This window comes from Bufo gargarizans, chromosome 8 (assembly GCF_014858855.1).
Source record: "Bufo gargarizans isolate SCDJY-AF-19 chromosome 8, ASM1485885v1, whole genome shotgun sequence".
NCBI lineage: Eukaryota > Metazoa > Chordata > Amphibia > Anura > Bufonidae > Bufo > Bufo gargarizans.
The window spans coordinates 198,958,170-198,980,927 of NC_058087.1; the positions used below are offsets into that span (position 1 = coordinate 198,958,170).

Here is a 22,758-nt window from a genome sequence, read left to right on the forward strand (position 1 = left end):
AATATACAGTATCCTCTACACTGTGCCACACAATATACAGTATACCTCTACACTGTGCCACCACAATATACAGTATACCTCTACACTGTGCCCCACAATATCACAGGTATACCTCTACACTGTGCCACACAATATACAGTATACCTCTACCTGTGCCCCACAATATACAGTATACTCTACACTGTGTCCACACAATATACAGTATACCTCTACACTGTGCCCACACAATATCAGTATACCTCTACACTGTGCCACCACAATATACAGTATACCTCTACACTGTGCCCACAAACAATATACAGTATACCTCTACACTGTGCCCACAATATACAGTATACCTCTACACCTGTGCCACACAATATACAGTATACCTCTACACTGTGCCACACAATATACAGTATACCTCTACACTGTGCCCCACAATATACAGTATACCTCTACACTGTGCCCCACAATATACAGTATACCTCTACACTGTGCCCCACAATATACAGTATACCTCTACACTGTGCCACACAATATACAGTATACCTCTACACTGTGCCCACAATATACAGTATACCTCTACACTGTGCCACACAATATACAGTATACCTCTACACTGTGCCCCACAATATACAGTATACCTCTACACTGTGCCACACAATATACAGTATACCTCTACACTGTGCCACACATATACAGTATACTACACTGTGCCCCACAATATACAGTATACCTCTACACTGTGCCACACAATATACAGTATACCTCTACACTGTGCCCCACAATATACAGTATACCTCTACACTGTGCCACACAATATACAGTATACCTCTACACTGTTGCCCACAATATACAGTATACCTCTACACTGTGCCACACAATATACAGTATACCTCTACACTGTGCCCCACAATATACAGTATACCTCTACACTGTGCCACACAATATACAGTATACCTCTACACTGTGCCACACAATATACAGTATACCGCTACACTGTGCCACAATATACAGTATACCTCTACACTGTGCCCCACAATATACAGTATACTCTACACTGTGCCACACAATATACAGTATACCTCTACACTGTGCCACACAATATACATTATACCTCTACACTGTCCACACAATATACATTATACCTCTACACTGTGCCACACAATATACATTATACCTCTACACTGTGCCACCCCAAATATACAGTATACCTCTACACTGTGCCACACAATATACAGTATACCTCTACACTGTGCACACAATATACAGTATACCTCTACACTGTGGCCACACAATATACATTATACCTCTACACTGTGCCACACAATATACAGTATACCTCTACACTGTGCCACACAATATACAGTATACCTCTACACTGTGCCACACAATATACAGTATAACCTCTACACTGTGCCACACAATATACAGTATACCTACACTGTCCACACATACGTATACCGCTACACTGTGCCCCACAATATACAGTATACCTCTTACACTGTGCCCCACAATATACAGTATACCTCTACACTGTGCCCCACAATATACAGTATACCTCTACACTGTGCCCCACAATATACAGTATACCTCTACACTGTGCCACACAATATACAGTATACCTCTACACTGTGCCACAATATACAGTATACCTCTACACTGTGCCACACAATACAGTATACCTCTACACTGTGCCACAATATACAGTATACCTCTACACTGTGCCCACAATATACAGTATCTACACTGTGCCACAATATACAGTATACCTCTACACTGTGCCACACAATATACAGTATACCTCTACACTGTGCCCACAATATACAGTATACCTCTACACTGTGCCACACAATATACAGTATACCTCTACACTGTGCCACACAATATACAGTATACCTCTACACTGTGCCCACAATATACAGTATACCGCTACACTGTGCCACAATATACAGTATACCTCTACACTGTGCCACACATATACAGTATACCTACACTGTGCCACACAATATACAGTATACCTCTACACTGTGCCCACAATATACAGTATACCGCTCTACACTGTGCCCACATATACAGTATACCTCTACACTGTGCCCACAATATACAGTATACCTCTACACTGTGCCCCACAATATACAGTATACCTCTACACTGTGCCACACAATATACAGTATACCTCTACACTGTGCCACAATATACAGTATACTCTACACTGTGCCACACAATATACAGTATACCTCTACACTGTGCCCCACAATATACAGTATACCTCTACACTGTGCCCACAATATACAGTATACCTCTACACTGTGCCACAATATACAGTATACCTCTACACTGTGCACAATATACAGTATACCTCTACACTGTGCCACACAATAACAGTATCTACACTGTGCCACACAATATACAGTATACCTCTACACTGTGCCACACAATATACAGTATACCTCTACACTGTGCCCACAATATACAGTATACCTCTACACTGTGCCCCACAATATACAGTATACCTCACACTGTGCCCCACATATACAGTATACCTCTACACTGTGCCCCACAATATACAGTATAACCGCTACACTGTGCCCCCCAATATACAGTATACCTCTACGCTGTGCCCCACAATATACAGTATACCTCTACACTGTGCCACACAATATACAGTATACCTCTACACTGTTTAGTGTGTTCTATAATCACCATTGTTTTGTGGCGGCGGACAGAAAATAATCTGGAAGTGCCCCTCGAGAGACCAGGCTCTGACTGCTAGGGGGGGTCTGCTGAGCTAACGGATGCCCCCTACGGCAGTAGCACCTCCATAGCCCCCATATATGGCAAAAAAAATGATTGCTTCGGGGGTGGAGGGGGTGGTGACACCATTCTCTACCGCACCAGGTGACACCAGCCCTAGCAACGCCACTGGATACTGCCGATGGGGCAAATTTTTTCCAGGCGGCTACGGCGGGGGTGACGGCGCCTCACCATTTTATATGCTTGGGGAAAGAGTTAAAAGGGGATCTGAGGGTGTGGGAGGAGTTTTTAGAGCGTTATAACAGTAGGTCGGTGGTGATGGGGGATTCACGAGACAATGCGGATTTTGATTTATACACGGACGCGGCTGGGGGGTTGGTTTTGGTGCTTTCTGTCAGGGACAGTGGTGTTCTGGAGCGGTGGCCAGAATCCTGGGTGATGCAAGGGTGCGTTAGGAATTTGGTTCTTTTGGAATTGTTTCCCATTGTCGTGGCAGTGGTGTTGTGGGGGGATAGATTTGGGAATAGGAAGGTGCGGATCTACTGTGATAATCTAGGGGTAGTACAGGCTATCAATAGTTTATCAGCATCTTCCCCACCAGTGGTGCAATTTTTGGTTTTGCGCTGCTTGTCGATTAATGCTTGGGTAGCTGCGGTACATGTGGCCGGTGTGTAGAATTCTGTGGCGGATGCTCTTTCTCATTCACAGTTGGAGCGATTCCGGCTTCTGGCACCGGAAGCGGAGGACAAGGGTCTGGAGTGTCCGGATTGGCTTTGGGGGATCCTAGAGGAGCGCTAATGGGGCTTTTGAGGGATTTGTTGAGCCCGGGTACTTTGTCTGCATATATTAAGGCGTGGGAGCGATGGGAGCAGTGGGGTAGTCGGCTTGGCATGGAAGTTGATGATGGTGAGATGGTGTTATTGCTGTTGCTAGGGCATATGAAGGAGGAAGGGTGGTCAGTTTCGCGGTTGAACCGTTTCATGGCTAGTTTGGCGTTTGGTTTCAGGTTACGCGGTTCCGTCGATATTATTAAGACGTCTCTAGTTCGACAGGTTTTAAAGGGATGGCGCAGGGGAAAAAAGGTTGAGGATCAGAGGAGGCCAGTGTCTTTTCGATTGCTTCTGGGTTTGGGTGAGAAGGTGGGTTTCATATGTAGTTCAGTGTGGGAAGTGGGTTTGTTCAGGGCGGCGTTTGCATTAGCGTTCTTTGGGGCTTTTAGGTTAGGGCAGTGTGTCTAGAGCTGGTGAGATTAGGGTGAAGATGTGGATTTGTATTCAGATGTGGTAGGGTACAATAGGGCGGGAGGGGGCATCACTTCTCCTTTTCTACGGCATGAGGACGGGTCATTCCTATCCCGGTTCCAGTTTTTGGCGGTGTTTAAAAAATGCTTGCAGGCCCTGGGTATAGTTGAGAAGGGGTATTCGAGCCAATCCTTTCGGATAGGAGCAGCGACAGAGGCGGCCAGGTTGGGTTTAAGCGAGGATGTCATAAAGAGGATTGGGAGGTGGGAGTCGGCGCGGTTCCGGTCGTATATTAGGCTAGGGTTTTGTGATTAACATGTTGCTAATGATGTTGCAGTTTTAATACCTCTATCGTCTCATTTTCAGGCTCATCAGCAGCCCTGGTGTGGATTTTGAGGCACTCCTATGTTTTTTGGGGGGCGCTTAGGGCTGAGGTCAGAAAAAACGGGCGATAGCTTGGTTTTGGGGCTGAGGTGGTGGCTGTCCGGTGGATAGGGGTTAGAGGTATGTTGTGGGGAGGGGTGATGCGAGAAGTTCACCGTTTTGTTCGCCTGGATCGTCCCCCTGACATTTTAGTTTTACATGTCGGGGGGAACGATTTGGGTAGTCGGCCCTTCAGACAGCTCATCAGGGATGTGAAGTTTAACCTGCTCAGGCTTTGGGCCTTATTTCCAGGTCTGGTCACAGTGTGGTCGGACATTGTTCTGAGGCAGTCCTGGAGGAGGACTAGGTCGGTTGATGGAATTAACAGGGCCCGTATAAAAGTGAATAGGGCTGTCGGTAGGTTTATGGCAAAAAACCGGGGAGATTGCGGTTCGACATGAGGAGTTGGAGAAAGGGTTCGGGAATTTTTGGAGGTCGGACGGTGTACACTTCAATGCTGTGGGACTGCTGGTACCCGGGGGAAACCCAGGACTGGGGAAGGAAAGGGGGGAGAACCAGACCCTCAGGCCCTCTGCTCATCAACTCGTCAAATAACCACACGGACCAGCTTTAACTTAATCAACTCTTTACTGGGTGATGATCGGCCACAGCTACAGATTACACGGGAATAATCGTCATACCATCCTCCCCCACCAATCATTTCTCCGCTGCGGTGTGCCAACCTCTGCTCCCAGAGTGCACGTACGCCCAATATCACTTGTTCCGATCCGTTTTGTTATAACCTTGCCGCCAGCTGGGACTTCAAAACCGCCTGAAGTCCTCGAACCTCAATAAAATAAAGAGAACATGAACAACAAAGTCCAACAACCACAATTCCGTTGTACAAAAGGAGGGCGGGCGGGACCAGCACTTCCCACGCCGTCAAGAGGAAGTACTGAGGGAAGAAAGGGGGTTATATCCACTCCTCCCCCCTCCCCTTCCTGTCCCTCAGCCCTCCCTCCACTGCCTCTCTTCTGTCTCCCATTGCCTGCACAATTAACCCTTCCGCTCCCACTTTCTACCTGCTGCCACATTAACCCCTCCTGCAACACGGAAACCCGGAAAAAAGGGAGGGGGGGGGCCCTCAACTACCCCATAAGAGAAAAAGGGGGGGGGGAACAAAAAGGGGGGGTGGGGGAAACCATCAGTCCCTCATCCCCCTCCCTATACGGTCATGGGCTCTCCAGGGTCAACTTATGGTCCTTGGGGATTCAGGGGGGATTAGGACAGCTTTACGGATGTGGAGGGATGCGCAGGCTTAAAGGGAGTCTGTCAGCACATTTACCCCTTTTTAACAGTTCCCAGAGCGCTGTAGACGCAACACAGATGATTAAAACTGTACCTTTATATGCTTTTGTGGACTTGTAAAACTGGCACGGCATCGCAGTAGCTTATGCGCCGGCTAACGGATCAAACAGATAAATTTACCTCTCTTGGCTCTCTGTGTCTGCAGTGACAGCTGCTCACTCGGCTTTCCTCCTCTTCTTCTGCGCCAATGGACCGCATCCTTTCTGCAGTTTTCGCGCCGTCAGACGGCGCATGCGCATAAGCTACTGCGATGCCGTGCCAGCAATGGGATTTGCAGTGGAAGAGGCTGGGCGGGGATAAGAGCCGAAGAGGCAGAGCTGCCTGGGCACCAACGAGGTGGACGCCGCCCTGGGCACTTATGAGCCCTCATTTACATATGCATCAAAGTTCATTTTGGCAGTTTTACAAGTCCACAAAGGCAAATAAAGGTACCATTTTAATCATCTGTGTTGCGGCTACAGCGCTATGGGAACTGTTAAAAAGGGGTAAATGTGCTGACAGAATCCCTTTAAGTAGGTCAAGCTGCGCGTTCATGGAGGCGGGGAGGTCCTCGAAGTTGAAAAATATTGTGGTACTTGATGATGGGAGGACCCCGCGGGAGGGGCTGGACTCTCATGGAGGATCTGGAATTGAGGAATTAAAGGCGGCCATCAGTTGGTGCCTCCGAGCTGGGTTGAATGGCTGGGGGTAAGATGGAGTCGCCGCTTTGGTTTCAGTTCTCTGGTTATTTGGGGCTTATTTAAATAAACAGCTGCTGTGGCCGATTATAATCCCAACTGTGGTCTGTGGTTATTGGTATGGGATTGGGAAAGTCGGTAGTGGTAAAAAAGGGGGTTGTCGTATAGTTAAAAAAAGGAGAAAACCCGAACAAGTGCCTAATACCATTGTCCAGAGCCGTAGAGTTCCCCCGTCAGATGGCAGGAGCAGGACCACTATCACATTGCCTCCAGTACGGGGCACATTTAACCCCTGCCTCTCTCAGCTCTGTCTAACAGCTGTGGTGGAGGCAGGAGAGGGACTTACTAGGCCTAAGGAGCTTGTCCTCCGGGTCCTGCATTAAACATCAGCTGGATAATTCTTCTTAGGAGGGTTCAGAGCAGAGAGGCCTAAAGTGGGTTTACAAATGAATGGTGGAGAGAAGATGACAGCGGGGTATGCTGCACATGGATCGGTCTGGTGTAAGGCATTCATGGACAAATGGAATCTAAATGGCGTCAGTAATCTGACACTTCCCCACAATTCAGTTAGCAGGAAGGTGATATGACCCAACACACTGGACACCTATATGTGATAAATCTATACAGATGATTGTGGAATAATGATATTTCAACTGCACTTTTCTCTGTTCATATTTATGAATGAATAACTTGCATAGCACTAACATGCGAACTGAATCACCTCAGGGCGCTTTTGCAGCCATTTTCTGCCTGTGCCTTTATGTGCCTAGATGTCCATATCCAGGTGATGTACATAACATGGCTGCCTGTCTCTAGGTGATGTATATAACATGGCTGCCTGTCTCTAGGTGATGTATATAACATGGCTGCCTGTCTCTAGGTGATGTGTATAACATGGCTGCCTGTCTCTAGGTGATGTGTATAACATGGCTGGCTGTCTCTAGGTGATGTGTATAACATGGGTGCCTGTCTCTAGGTGATGTATATAACATGGGTGCCTGTCTCTAGGTGATGTATATAACATGGGTGCCTGTCTCTAGGTAATGTATATAACATTACTGCCTGTCTCTAGGTGATGTATATAACATGGCTGTCTGTATGTGATGTGTATAACATGGCTGCCTGTCTCTAGGTGATGTGTATAACATGGCTGGCTGTCTCTAGGTGATGTATATAACATGGCTGTCTGTATGTGATGTGTATAACATGGCTGGCTGTCTTTAGGTGATGTATATAACATGGCTGCTTGTCTCTAGGTGATGTATATAACATGGCTGCTTGTCTCTAGGTGATGTATATAACATGGCTGCCTGTCTCTAGGTGATGTGTATAACATGGCTGGCTGTCTCTAGGTGATGTATATAACATGGCTGTCTGTATGTGATGTGTATAACATGGCTGGCTGTCTTTAGGTGATGTATATAACATGGCTGCTTGTCTCTAGGTGATGTATATAACATGGCTGCCTGTCTCTAGGTGATGTATATAACATGGCTGCTTGTCTCTGGGTGATGTATATAACATGGCTGCCTGTCTCTAGGTGATGTATATAACATGGCTGCCTGTCTCTAGGTGATGTATACAACATGGCTGCCTGTCTCTAGGTGATGTATACAAACATGGCTGCCTGTCTCTAGGTGATGTATACAACATGGCTGCCTGTCTCTAGGTGATGTATACAACATGCCTGTCTCTAGGTGATGTATATAACATGGCTGCCTGTCTCTAGGTGATGTATACAACATGGCTGCCTGTCTCTAGGTGATGTATACAACATGGCTGCCTGTCTCTAGGTGATGTATATAACATGCCTGTCTCTAGGTGATGTATATAACATGGCTGCCTGTCTCTAGGTGATGTATACAACATGGCTGCCTGTCTCTAGGTGATGTATATAACATGCCTGTCTCTAGGTGATGTATATAACATGCCTGTCCCTAGGTGATGTATATAACATGGCTGCCTGTCTCTAGGTGATGTATATAATGTGGCTGCCTGTCTCTAGGTGATGTATATAATGTGGCTGCCTGTCTCTAGGTGATGTATATACCATGGCTGCCTGTCTCTAGGTGATGTATATAACATGGCTGCCTGTCTCTAGGTGATGTGTATAACATGGCTGCCTGTCCCTAGGTGATGTATATAATGTGGCTGCCTGTCTCTAGGTGATGTATATAATGTGGCTGTCTGTCCCTAGGTGATGTATATAATGTGGCTGCCTGTCTCTAGGTGATGTATATAATGTGGCTGTCTGTCCCTAGGTGATGTATACAACATGGCTGTCTCTAGGTGATGTATATAATGTGTCTGTCTGTATGTGATGTGTATAACATGGCTGGCTGTCTCTAGGTGATGTATATAACATGGCTGCCTGTCTCTAGGTGATGTATATAATGTGGCTGCCTGTCTCTAGGTGATGTATACAACATGGCTGCCTGTCTCTAGGTGATGTATATAACATGCCTGTCTCTAGGTGATGTATATAACATGGCTGCCTGTCTCTAGGTGATGTGTATAACATGGCTGCCTGTCTCTAGGTGATGTATATAACACAGCAGATGTTATGTTTGGATGGTCCATGGATGCATTATACAGGACTGCTCTGTGATCTATACCATTCTGGCTGCACTGTTATAGGAAACATATAGAATTGTGCACATGTACTAGAAGGTCTATATTTATATTAATACACAGAAAATAACAAAGATAAAAAGGGACAATGAGATTAAATGCTGTAATCTTCTTCTGGTTATTTGTCCCTCCTGGTGTTTACGTTTTCCTACAATGTCCAGCTGGTTACATGGAGGCAGGACTGGACCATACAGTAGTATAGTGAGAGTAATGACTCTAGGGCAGGCATCCTCAAACTGCAGCCCTCCCTGTGGTAAAACTACGACTCCCACAATGCCCTGCTGTAGGCTGATACCTGTAGGCTGTTAGGGCATGCTGGGAGTTGTAGTTTTGCAACAGCTGGAGGGCCGCAGTTTGTGGATGCCTGCTCTAGGGCGTGCTCCAGCTACACATAGAAAAGCTCTGAACTTTGAGATGAAGATTGCTGCATCTGTAGTTCCCTCAGCTGGTGATACTGTAGGTGCTAAGCCACAATCTATTCCTCCTTGAAAGTAATGTGTGTAAATGAGTGCATAATATACAATGGAAAGATCCCTGTCTGCCCTGCTCCAGAGCACAGAGCTGCACTTAACGCAGCCCTCAGTTCTGAGACTTGTAGGGTAAGTCACACACAATATGGGGAGAAATCGAGGTTATGTCACAGTGTTAGAAGGTCATTTCATACTTGGTTTCACATAGGAAACACTGGAGATGCATTCAGGATAAGTTATGGCCGGACTGAGGGGCGTAGCCTTATTTGGAGGACAACATGACGGGGATTTGGTTTAGGGAGACCCCAGGTAGTGGGTTAGGAGGAGTTTAGAGGGGGTGGGAGAAGGAATTTGGGTTGAGAGGAGAACGGGGGCTATTTTGTGCGATCTTGAAAAGAACTGGTACCTGTTGAAGAGAGCTGGTCATGGAACAGCTGGAGGAGAATATCACACGGTTGAGGGCAGCAACGCAGGTCTGCGGCGCCGACTGGATCCAAGAACATGTGCGGCAGATACTCCAAGGGGCGGCGGAGGCTCCGGCTACAGCCCGCAGGCTTCTCAGTCATCTCAGCCCCCCACCAAGGCTCAGCGCCACAAACGGAGCCCCTCAAGGGACCCTCCACTCCGGGGGTCGGCGGGGACCGCTTCTGCGTGGGAGGAATCCGACTAGTAGGCGGAGCCTGCGAGGTGGCCGGGCCCGGTCACCTCTGTCTTCTGTGACGCACGGCGTGGGAGAGGGACCAGGTGCGGGGGTCTCCAGCCCAGGATCGGAGGCTGAGACCCCCCAGCGTGTGCAGGACGTCGAGAGGAGCGGGGCTGCTGCAGTCTCAACGGTGTCCGGCAGCAGGCCCCTGTCTTCAGTGGTCGTGGTGCAAGGAAGAGGAAGCTCCGCCCACTCTGTTACAGCCTGGGAAGATGGACGTCCTAACGTCTCTAGCCTGGGCCTGGCTAGGGGACTGGAAGAAGAGGCGGCGACGCGGAGGATCGATCTGCTGGAGTCCGGATCTGCGGCTGGTGGGGACACAGCACCCAGGCAGCCAGATGAGGCCTCTTGGGGAACGTTAGCGCAGATTGTTGGGGGGGCTGGGGGTATTGGGGGGGTCCCCAGTAGATCTTAGCAGGGGTTTGGGGCAATTGTTAGGGGGGTTGGCGGGTTTGCTTACGGGGTGGGGTATGGGGGCTGCGTCTCCATTACCGGCGTGGGGTGTCTCTCTGGGGGAACGAGTGTGGTTGGGGGGGTCAGTTCGGGTGTAGGGTCTGCGGTGGCATCGGTGCAGACGCAGGCGGAGGGCGCGGCTGAGGAGGAGATGGTTTGGATGGACGATAGGGCGAGAGGGGAGGTATTTGTTTGCTTTGAGGGCCCATTGGGGGCGCATTTGAAGCAGGAGGTGAGGGAAAAGGTTTGGAGGGGAGAGTATGTTGAGATTTTTTCTTTGCTCCCTTTAGATTAATTTAACCTGGATATGGTGAGACGGGATGAGGGTATGAAGGAGGAGGAAGAGAAGCGAAGGTACCGCCTGATACCGCGGACGTTTGCGAATTGGCTGCAGGCGTTCGCGATATTAGCGAGCGTGATTGGGGAGAAGGCACCGGGGTGCTGTTCGGCGTTGTTTTGTTATTTGGATGCTGTTGGTGAGGCGTACAGGGTGTATGGGGGGATAGCGTGGCTGCAGTATGACGAACAGTTCAGGCAGCGGAAGGCGGTGCGTCCCGAAATAAAGTGGGATCACAAGGATATAGCCTTGTGGTTGAAGGTTACCGCGCCGCTGAGGCAAGGCTAGTCCTTTCGGGGGGATGCAGGAGGCCAATGTTGCGTCAGCCTCAGCAAAGGGGCTTTGTTTCACATTTAATGATGGAACCTGTAAATTCGGAGCAAAGTGTAAATTTAAGCACGAGTGCTTGGTGTGCGGAGGATCTCGCGGTGCTTTAGGGGCAACAGACAGAGGGGGGAATTTCAATAGCAAAGGGGGAGACACCGGTACGTCTGGGAAGGATGGGCACGTTTCTAGACAGGTATCCGGATAGGGAAGCGGCAGCTTTATTGAGGGAAGGGTTTTCGGTTGGGTTTAGGATCCTGTTTGTTCAGTGTGAAGCGGTGTTGGTTAAGAAAAATTTGAGGTCGGCGTTGGAGCATCCGGAGGTGGTGGCTGAGAAACTTAGCAAGGAGGTCAGTCTAGGCAGGATGGCGGGCCCATTTTTGGACCCACCATTGCCGAATTTACGGGTGTCACCATTGGGGGTGGTTCCGAAGAAGGAGAGGAATACGTTTCGGCTTATTCATAATCTGTCTTTTCCGAAGGGCTCGTCGGTCAATGACGGTATAGACCCCGCCTTATGTTCGGTGGCTTATACCTCATTTGACGCGGCAGTGCAGTGGGTTAAGAAGTTTGGGAGGGGGGCGCTGTTAGCGAAGACTGACAACAAGGCTGCGTTTAGGTTGCTGCCAGTACACCCGGATTGTTTGCACTTGTTGGGGTGTTTTTTTGGGGGGGGGAGTTTTTTGTGGATAGGTGTCTGCCTATGGGCTGTTCCCTGTCCTGCGCGTACTTTGAGGCGTTTAGCTCATTTTTAGAATAGGCGGTGGCAGATTCGTCGGGTTGTGAGTCCATCATTCATTACCTGGACGATTTCCTGTGTATTGGTCCGTCGGGTTCTAGGGTGCGCGCGTTGTTGTTACATACATTAGAGTCGTTGTTTGAGGTTTTTGGGGTCCCGTTGACAGGCTGGAATTCGTTATTCGCTGTTCTAAGACAGATGCGGAAGGACGTGGGCGGAGAGTAGTGTTGTTTGGTGTCCCGGATTGCGCTATGTGCCCGGTGCTGAGTTTACGTGACTACTAAATGTCTGGTTCGGTTGGGTTTGGGGCCTGACGTGTACTCGAGTCATTCTTTTAGAATCGGGGCGGCAACGGAAGCGGCGAGGTGGGGGTTGGGCGACGATTATAAAAAGAATTGGGCGGTGGGAATCTATACGTTTAGATTGTACATTTGCTTGCACAGTTTTTAGGGGAACGGCCGGGGGGCTGGTAAGAGGACAGTTTTTTGTATGCAATGTCATTACTGGTTGTTCTTGGTTTGTTTTTCTTTGCAGATGCGGTGCCGGCCCTAGTTTGGATCCTTGTCATTCATGTCTTTTGGGGGGCTGCCCGGGCAGCGGTTCGGCCGGATGGTCAGCAGTTGGGGTTCTCGAGGTCCGTGGCGGTGGTGAGATGGCTAGGGCGGAGAGGTATGGTTTGGGCGGGGGCGTTGCCGGAGATTCACAGGTTTGTGAGGCAGGATAGGGCGCCCGAGGTGTTGGTTCTGCATGTGGGCGGTAATGACCTGGCGGCGCGGCCGTTCCGCGAGTTGTTGCAGGGCATTAAATTCGATTTGCTGAGGATAAGGGCGTTGTTCCAGCGGATGGTGACGGTCTGGTCTGATATAGTTCCTAGGTTGGTGTTTCAGTGGACGGTGTGAACAGGGCCCGAGTTAAGGTGAATCGGGCAATGGATCGGTTCACGGCCAGGAATGGGGCGATGGCAGTGAGGCACATGGAGCTTGAGAAGGGTGTGTGGGGGATTTGGCGGGCTGACGGTGTGCACTTAAATGCAGTTAGTCTGGACATGTGGAGCTTAGCAATCCAGGAGGGGATTGAGGTGACCTTGCGCTTGTGGAGGAACTCACAGACTTAAGGCGGTTAAGTCTTCGCGTCGGTGGCGGGGGGAGGTCCTTGAAGTTGGTCATATTCACAGAGGAGGATGCTGGGAGGGCTCCATGGTTGGGGCTGGACTCCCAGTGGTGACGGATTTAAAAGTGGCCATTCAGTGGTGCTTCTGAGCTGGTGGGCAACGGCTGGAGGCAAGATGGCTCACCCAGTGGGGTATTTGCAGTTGTTTGGGGGCTTCAAGGACCTCCACTCGGTGGGGGGGGGATTGTTATTTAACCAGCTCAGCTCCCCTAGCTTAAACCCCATTAATGACCAGACCACTTTTTACACTTCTGCACTACACTACTTTCACGGTTTATTGCTTGGTCATGCAACTTACCACCCAAATGAATTTTACCTCCTTTTCTTCTCACTAATAAAGCTTTCATTTGGTGGTATGCCATTGCTGCTGACATTTTTTTTTTTATATATTAATCGAAATTGACCAAACTTTTTGCAAAAAAATGACATTTTTCACTTTCTGTTGTAAAATTTTTCAAATAAAAATATATTTCTATATAAATTTTTCTCTAAATTTATTGTTCTACATGTCTTTGATTAAAAAAAAAATGCAATAGTGTATATTTATTGGTTTGGGTAAAAGTTATAGCGTTTACAAACTATGGTGCAAAAATGTGAATTTACGCACTTTTGACTTTCTGAGCAGCTGTCATGTTTCCTGAGGTTCTACAATGCCCAGACAGTAGAAACACCCCACAAATTACCCCATTTCGGAAAGTATACACACTCTAAGGTATTCGCTGATGGGCATAGTGAGTTCATGGAAGTTTTTATTTTTTGTCACAAGTTAGCGGAAAATTATTTTATTATTTTTATTTTTTTCTTACAAAGAAACTTGTGACAAAAAATGAAATTTTAAATGAACTCAGCATACCCCTCACGGAATACCTTGGGGTGTCTTCTTTCCAAAATGGGGTCACTTATGGGGTATTTATACTGCCCTGGCATTTTAGGGGACCTAAAGCGTGAGAAGTAGTTTGGAATCCAAATGCGTAAAAAATGCCCTGTGAAATCGTAAAGATACTCATTGGAATTTGGGCCCCTTTGCGCACCTAGGCTGCAAAAAAGTGCATGTGTATTTTTACATATACCCATACTGTGTGAGATAAATATCTCTGTAAAAGACAACTTTTCCCATTTTTTTATACAAAGTTGTCATTGGACAGAGATATTTCTCTCACCCAGCATGGGTATATGTGAAAATACACCCCAAAACACATTGCCCTACTTATCCTGAGTACGGCGATACCACATGTGTGACACTTTTTTGCAGCCTAGGTGCGCAAAGGGGCCCAAATTCCAATGAGTACCTTTTAGGAGGGCATTTTTTGGCATTTGGATTCCAGACTTCTTGTCACGTTTTAGGGCCCCTAAAATGCCAGGGCAGTATAAATACCCCACATTTGACACCATTTTGTAAAGAAGACACCCCAAGGTATTCCGTGAAGTTCATGGCGAGTTCATAGAAGTTTTTTTTTTGGGCACAAGTTAGCGGAAATTGATTTTTTTTAGTTTTTTCTTACAAAGTCTCCCTTTCCGCTAACTTGTGACAAAAAGTAAAATCTTTCCTGGACTCAATATGCCCCTCAGCGATTACCTTGGGGTGTCTACTTTCCAAAATGGGCTCATTTGTGGGGTGTGTTTACTGTTCTGGCATTTTGGGCGGAGCTAAATTGTGAGCAACCCTGTAAAGCCTAAAGGTACTTGTTGGACTTTCGGCCCCTTTACGCACCTAGGCTGCAAAAAAGTGTCACACATGTGGCATCACCGTACTCAGGAGAAGTAGGGCAATGTGTTTTGGGGTGTATTTTTACATATACCCATGCTGGGTGAGAGAAATATCTCTGTAAAATGACAACTTTGTATAAAAAAATGGGAAAAGTTGTCTTTTACAGGGATATTTTTCTCACCTAGCATAGGTATATGTAAAAATACACCCCAAAACACATTGCCCTACTTCTCCTGAGTACGGCAATACCACATGTGTGACACTTTTTTGCAGCCTAGGTGCGCCATGGGACCCAAATTCATTTTAGGAGGGCATTTTTAGACATTTGGATTCCAGATTTCTTCTCACGCTTTAGGGCCCCTAAAATGCCAGGGCAGTATAAATACCCCACAAGTGACCCCATTTTGGAAATAAGACACCCCAAGGTACTCCGTGAGGGGCATGGCGAGTTCCTAGAATATATTTTTTTTTGGCACACGTTAGCGGAAAATGTTTTTTTTTCTTTCTCTTACAAAGTCTCATAGTCCACTAACTTGTGATAAAAAATAAAATTTTACATGAACTCGCCATGCCCCTCACAAAATACCTTGGGGTGTCTTCTTTGCAAAATGGGGTCACATGTGGGGTATTTATACTGCCCTGGCATTTTAGGGGCCCTAAAGCGTGAGAAGAAGTCTGGAATATAAATGTCTAAAAAAAAATTCTGAGCTGGGGGGCAACGGCTGGAGGCAAGATGGCTCACCCAGTGGAGCATTTGCAGTTGTTTGGGGGCTTTAAGGACCTCCCCTCGGGGGGGGGGGAATTGTTATTTAATATATGTTCTGTTTATATGTTAATAAAAGACGGCTGCTGTGGCTGATTTATTCCAAGCCCGGTGTCTGTGTGTCATTTTGGGGCAGGTTGGAGATGAGATATGGGTGGAGGTAGCTTACAGGGATTGGGGGGAAAAAGGGAGGTTGTTAGGGGTCGGACGGCAAATAACCAATACCACCGTCATGTGCACCGCTCACCTCCCACCCTGCCCCTCGTGAAGCCACCTCCCACCCGGCCATATCACATCAGTGGCAGTTCTGACCGCCGCAGTGCAGTGCAGATACAGATGTAGCAGGGGGAACACAAACTCTTAACTCAAATTTCTTAACTTATCGCGTTATCTTGAAACAAAAGCCATTGAAAAGCAATTGCTTAATGCATTTAGTTGCATTTAGTTAAGTTAACATGTCTCATAAAGCATGTGTGTTAACCCTTCTACATCCGTACATAAATGGTCGCTTCCTGCTGTCGGCCATGACTGATTGGGGGAGTTCGTTGTCAAGTCTTTTCCACTGATTACGATGGTGGCCACTGTTACTGACCATTCACTGTCATAGGTGACCCCATAGAACGGGGTGTGGCAGGAATAACATGTTGAAAGGCTCAACCCTACAAATCAAGTATTTACTTAACTTTATTTAGAAAATATCATATATAAAAAGGATAAAACAATTCCAGGATATTTACCCCAATACGTCCCTAATCCAACCCCATTATAAGTCTAGTATTTGAGACTTTCACTCACCCAGTTGGGCGTAGATCTCTGCTCTCTCAAGGCTGTTATTCCTGGAATACCCTCTGTTGTCCACTATGGAGATGTTCTCGGTCAGCTCGTAGGATTTTCTCTCCATTGTCATGGCTCCTCCGTCTGATCTTTCTCCAGCCACAGCGTATTTTGTGTATGTATCACTGTCATCCAGCACGTACTTACAGGAGTTGATGAAGGAGGACTTCCCGTGACCGGTGAAACCAAAGAGCTGCAGGAGAACCCGGGAGTAGCCCTGATTACCATGAGGCCCATTATCCAGGCTGTAGCTGAGGATAGCTTCTTTGAGCTGGACAGGATCCATCTCTAACGTTCCTTCTTCTCTGTATCTGAGAACTATGGGTGTCTGGAATTTATACCTCAGCACGCTTTCACTTTCGAGGTGAATTACAGCTATGATTTCTGAGAAATAGAAACAGAAAGTGAAAGGACAGCAGAAGGTTGCTTTCCTGCATGCGTGATAATACAGAATTAGTGATGGACCAACATCTGCCGGGACAGTTCACGAACCGCGCGTTCGCGGCGGGCCCCATTGACTTTAACCACTTCAGCCCCCCTAGCTGAAACACATTTTGGAAAGAAGACACCCCAAGGTATTCCGTGAGGGGCATGGCGAGTTCCTAGAATTTTTTATTTTTTGTCACAGGGGGTCTACGGGCCTGTCTATGCGGTGGCTGCGACGGGGTAACTAATGCACGTGCCACCGTACCAGCTTCAACTGCCCTTCTGGTGCTCGCCACGTCACCATGTTGTACGGCAGTGCTGGTACTAGGTCCAGGGAGGGCTGCGCTGCTGGTGTATGCCTCACCACGTAATCCGACAGCACCAGCCCCACTCTGCTGCTCTTGAAGCGGATCCTGCGCAACCTGCGGTCTAGCGACACGGGGCTGGGTACGCCTGGTGCTATCAGGGACCTCAACCTCCTCGTCCGAACTTTGGGTCAGAGAGCCACTGCTTTCTACAGGTTCATATTCTGACCCGCTAGATTCATCAGATGAGGGTTCCCACTCCTCATCCGACTGGGTCAGAAGCCTGGAGGCCTCTTCAGAGGAATACCCCCTGTTAGACATGTGGTCAACTAAATTTCGGGGTATTCCCTGAGACTACCCAAGAAAAAAAGCAAGCCTGTCTTACAAAGGGGAGGCTAGCGAAGTACCGGAGGCCGCTGCGGTTGATAAAAAATATCAAAACTGATTTTTTTATCGCCACAGTGCGTGTAAAGTGAATGTGCAGCGATCAAAAAATATATATTTTTTGTCACTGCGGTGGGGCGGGTGTGGGCGAACGCACGTGTGGGCGACCGATCAGGCCTGATCGGGCAAACACTGCGTTTTGGGTGGAAGGCGAACTAAGGTGACACTAATACAATTATAGATCTGACCGTGATCAGTTCTGATCACTTACAGATACTATAAAAGTACAAATGCTGATTAGCGATACGCTAATCAGCGAATAACAGACTGCGGTGCGGTGGGCTGGGCGCTAACTGATTGCTAACTACCTAACCAAGGGACCTAAACTATACTGAAACCTAACGGTCAATAACAGTGAAAAAAAAAAGTGACAGTTTACACTGATCACTTTTTTCACTTTCACTAGTGATTGACAGGGGCGATCAAAGGGGTGATCAAAGGGTTAATTGGGGTGCTGGGGGTGATCTGGGGCTAAGTGTAGTGTTTGGTGTACTCACTGTGAACTGTGCTCCTCTGCTGAGACCAACCGATGAGAAGGACCAGCAGAGGAGCAGGAAGCCATATAACAGATCATATTTACTAATATAAGGTGTTAGATGGCTTGTGATTTGTGATTTTAAAAATCGCCAGCTTGCCAGCCGCGATCATTGGCTGGCAGGCTGGTGACCCGACCCCCCCGCGGGCCGGCTAATCGCGTCATCTCGCGTCTCGCGAGATGACGTGTATATGCGTGACTCTGCGCAGAGCTGCCGCCTCCGGACCGCGATCCTGCGTTAAGCGGTCCGGAGGCGGTTAAAGGGCTTCTGTCACCCCACAAAACTTTTTTTTTTTTTCTTGTTTACTTATGATCCCTACACTGCGATTTATGGCTACATGATCTAATTAATAATTTTGGTCCAGTAGATTTTGTTTAAAACGTGCTTTTAAAATATGCAAATTACCTTGCTACCAGCAAGTAGGGCGGCCGCATCCTCCGATCCTAAAGACGCCCCCTCCGCGTGTTGATTGACAGGGCCAGGGAACGGGATCGTTCTCTGCTGGCCCTGCCTGTTTGCATTCAAAATCTGGCGCCTGCGCCGCGGCCATACCTGTCTTCAATCGGCGCAGGCGCACTGAGAGGCGGACGCTCGCTCGGCCACTCCATCCTCAATGCGCCTGCGCCAGGTGTAGATGTGACATCGGCGCAGGCGCATTGAGGATGGAGCGCCCTAGCGAGCGTCCGCCTCTCAGTGCGCCTGCGCCGATTGAAGACAGGTACGGCCGCGGCGCAGGCGCCAGATTTTGAATGCAAACAGGCAGGGCCAGCAGAGAACGATCCCGTTCCCTGGCCCTGTCAATCAACACGCGGAGGGGGCGTCTTTAGGATCGGAGGATGCGGCCGCCCTACTTGCTGGTAGCAAGGTAATTTGCATATTTTAAAAGCACGTTTTAAACAAAATCTACTGGACCAAAATGATTAATTAGATCATGTAGCCATAAATCGCAGTGTAGGGATCATAAGTAAGGAAAAAAACAAAAGGTTTAGTGGGGTGACAGAAGCCCTTTAATGGCAGGCGAACCTGAAAAACCTTCAGGTCATAGTTGCAGCCAGCAAACACTTACTGGAAGTACCCAAATAGTCCCACAACATGGACTGTGACCAGAGGGGGCTCATTGGCAAAAATTATATTTTAATCAGGGGCCATTTTTCTTAAAGGGAAATTCTCTGAAATGTGCCTGCTGGAGCCTAGAAGTGTTTTATTTTAGGCCCCGGGAGCACAGGCCCCAGACATTAGGCATTCACCGGACAGAAAATATCTTGTGGTTATGTGGCTGGAGGTATATTAGGCTCCGGCCTGGTGCACCTGCCCAACCCCTACCACCAGGGCCGTTTCTACAGCCGGCGAGGGGTGCGACCGCACGGGGCGCGAGTCTCCAGCAAGAAGAGGGGGGCGCCGTCGGCATCTATTTACAGGCTGGCAGGGTTAGGCTACTCTCACACTGGCGTTTTGGCTTTCTGTTCCTGAGATCCGTTCAGGGGTCCAATACAGATCAGTTTTGCCCTAATGCATTCTGAATGGAGAAGGATCCGCTCAGAATGCGTCAGTTTGCCTCCGATCCGTCTCCATTCCGCTCCGGAGGCGGACGCAGCGGTTTGGTGTCCGTCTGATGAAACTGAGCCAAACGGATCCGTCCTGACACACAATGTAATTAGCTAAAAGTGCTGCTGCGCTCGACTCGAACGGCGCTAATTCCTGGCTGCAGGCTGCCCCGGCTGTATGTGCGGAGGGGGGTTCAGGCGGTGTGGTGTGCGCAGCGTCAGGGCCTCACTGCCTGACATCCCTGCTGCTGCGCTCCACTGACTGCACGGTCTGGACTATTACTGTGGATGGGGCCGCTGCAGATCTGTCACATCACTGCCGCCCCCCCCCCCCCCCCCCCCCCCCCCGGGCTGCCTGCACAGTGTCAGCTACACTACACAGACATTGCAGGCCTGGAGGACAGCACAGCAGGGGCCCCGGGCACACCGCCTGCACAGTGTCAGCTACACTACACAGACATTGCAGGCCTGGAGGACAGCACAGCAGGGGCCCCGAGCACACCGCCTGCACAGTGTCAGCTACACTACACAGACATTGCAGGCCTGGAGGACAGCACAGCAGGGGCCCCGGGCACACCGCCTGCACAATGTCAGCTACACTAAACAGACATTGCAGGCCTGGAGGACAGCACAGCAGGGGCCCCGGGCACACCGCCTGCACAATGTCAGCTACACAACACAGACATTGCAGGCCTGGAGGACAGCACAGCAGGGGCCCCGGGCACACAGCCTGCACAGTGTCAGCTACACTACACAGACATTGCAGACCTGGAGGACAGCACAGCAGGGGCCCCGGGGCACACCGCCTGCACAATGTCAGCTACACAACACAGACATTGCAGGCCTGGAGGACAGCACAGCAGGGACCCCGGGCACACCGCCTGCACAGTGTCAGCTACACTACACAGACATTGCAGGCCTGGAGGACAGCACAGCAGGGGCCCCCGGGCACACCGCCTGCACAATGTCAGCTACACTACACAGACATTGCAGGCCTGGAGGACAGCACAGCAGGGGCCCCGGGCACACCGCCTGCACAGTGTCAACTACACAACACAGACATTGCAGGCCTGGAGGACAGCACAGCAGGGCCCCGGGCACACCGCCTGCACAATGTCAGCTACACTACACAGACATTGCAGGCCTGGAGGACAGCACAGCAGGGGCCCCGGGCACACCGTCTGCACAATGTTAGCTACACAACACAGACATTGCAGGCCTGGAGGACAGCACATCAGGGGCCCCGAGCACACCGCCTGCACAGTGTCAGCTACACAACACAGACATTGCAGGCCTGGAGGACAGCACAGCAGGGGCCCCGGGCACACCACCTGCACAGTGTCACCTACACTACACAGACATTGCAGGCCTGGAGGACAGCACAGCAGGGGCCTCGAGCACACCGCCTGCACAGTGTCAGCTACACAACACAGACATTGCAGGCCTGGAGGACAGCACAGTAGGGGCCCCGGGCACACCGCCTGCACAGTGTCAGCTACACCACACAGACATTGCAGGCCTGGAGGACAGCACAGCAGGGGCCCCGGGCACACCACCTGCACAGTGTCACCTACACTACACAGACATTGCAGGCCTGGAGGACAGCACAGCAGGGGCCTCGAGCACACCGCCTGCACAGTGTCAGCTACACAACACAGACATTGCAGGCCTGGAGGACAGCACAGTAGGGGCCCCGGGCACACCGCCTGCACAGTGTCAGCTGCACTACACAGACATTGCAGGCCTGGAGGACAGCACAGCAGGGGCCCCGGGCACACCGCCTGCTCAGTGTCAGCTACACTGCACAGACATTGCAGGCCTGGAGGACAGCACAGCAGGGGAACCGGGCACACCGCCTGCACAATGTCAGCTACACTACACAGACATTGCAGGCCTGGAGGACAGCACAGCAGGGGCCCCGGGCACACCGTCTGCACAGTGTCACCTACACTACACAGACATTGCAGGCCTGGAGGACAGCACAGCAGGGGCCCCGGGCACACCGCCTGCACAGTGTCACCTACACTACACAGACATTGCAGGCCTGGAGGACAGCACAGCAGGGGCCCCGGGCACACCGCCTGCACAGTGTCAGCTACACAACACAGACATTGCAGGCCTGGAGGACAGCACAGTAGGGCCCCGGGCACACCGCCTGCACAGTGTCAGCTACACTACACAGACATTGCAGGCCTGGAGGACAGCACAGCAGGGGTCCCGGGCACACCGCCTGCACAGTGTCAGCTACACTACACAGACATTGCAGGCCTGGAGGACAGCACAGCAGGGACCCCGGGCACACCACCTGCACAGTGTCAGCTACACTACACAGACATTGCAGGCCTGGAGGACAGCACAGCAGGGGCCCCGAGCACACCGCCTGCACAGTGTCAGCTACACAACACAGACATTGCAGGCCTGGAGGACAGCACAGCAGGGGCCCCGGGCACACCGCCTGCACAGTGTCATCTACACTACACAGACATTGCAGGCCTGGAGGACAGCACAGCAGGGGCCCCGGGCACACCGCCTGCACAGTGTCAGCTACACAACACAGACATTGCAGGCCTGGAGGACAGCACAGTAGGGCCCCGGGCACACCGCCTGCACAGTGTCAGCTACACTACACAGACATTGCAGGCCCGGAGGACAGCACAGCAGGGGCCCCGGGCACACCGCCTGCACAGTGTCAGCTACACTACACAGACATTGCAGGCCTGGAGGACAGCACAGCAGGGGCCCCGGGCACACCGCCTGCACAGTGTCAGCTACACTACACAGACATTGCAGGCCCGGAGGACAGCACAGCAGGGGCCCCGGGCACACCGCCTGCACAATGTCAGCTACACTACACAGGCATTGCAGGCCTTGAGGACTGCACAGCAGGGGCCCCGGGCACACCGACTGCACAGTGTCAGCTACACTACACAGACATTGCAGGCCTGGAGGACAGCACAGCAGGGGCCCCGGGCACACCGCCTGC

The 22,758-nt window shown here is 50.1% G+C and overlaps 1 protein-coding gene across 1 annotated transcript in view; it reads right to left on the bottom strand.

Moving 5' to 3' along the window:
• Window positions 1–22,758, bottom strand: part of LOC122944370 (eukaryotic translation initiation factor 3 subunit A-like) — a 117,490-nt gene that overhangs the window by 71,816 nt on the left and 22,916 nt on the right. The window contains exon 2 of the mRNA XM_044302566.1: window positions 16,482–16,904. Coding sequence (XP_044158501.1) covers window positions 16,482–16,806 — 325 coding nt within the window. The 5' untranslated portion in view covers window positions 16,807–16,904. The remainder of the gene's footprint in view (window positions 1–16,481; window positions 16,905–22,758) is intronic.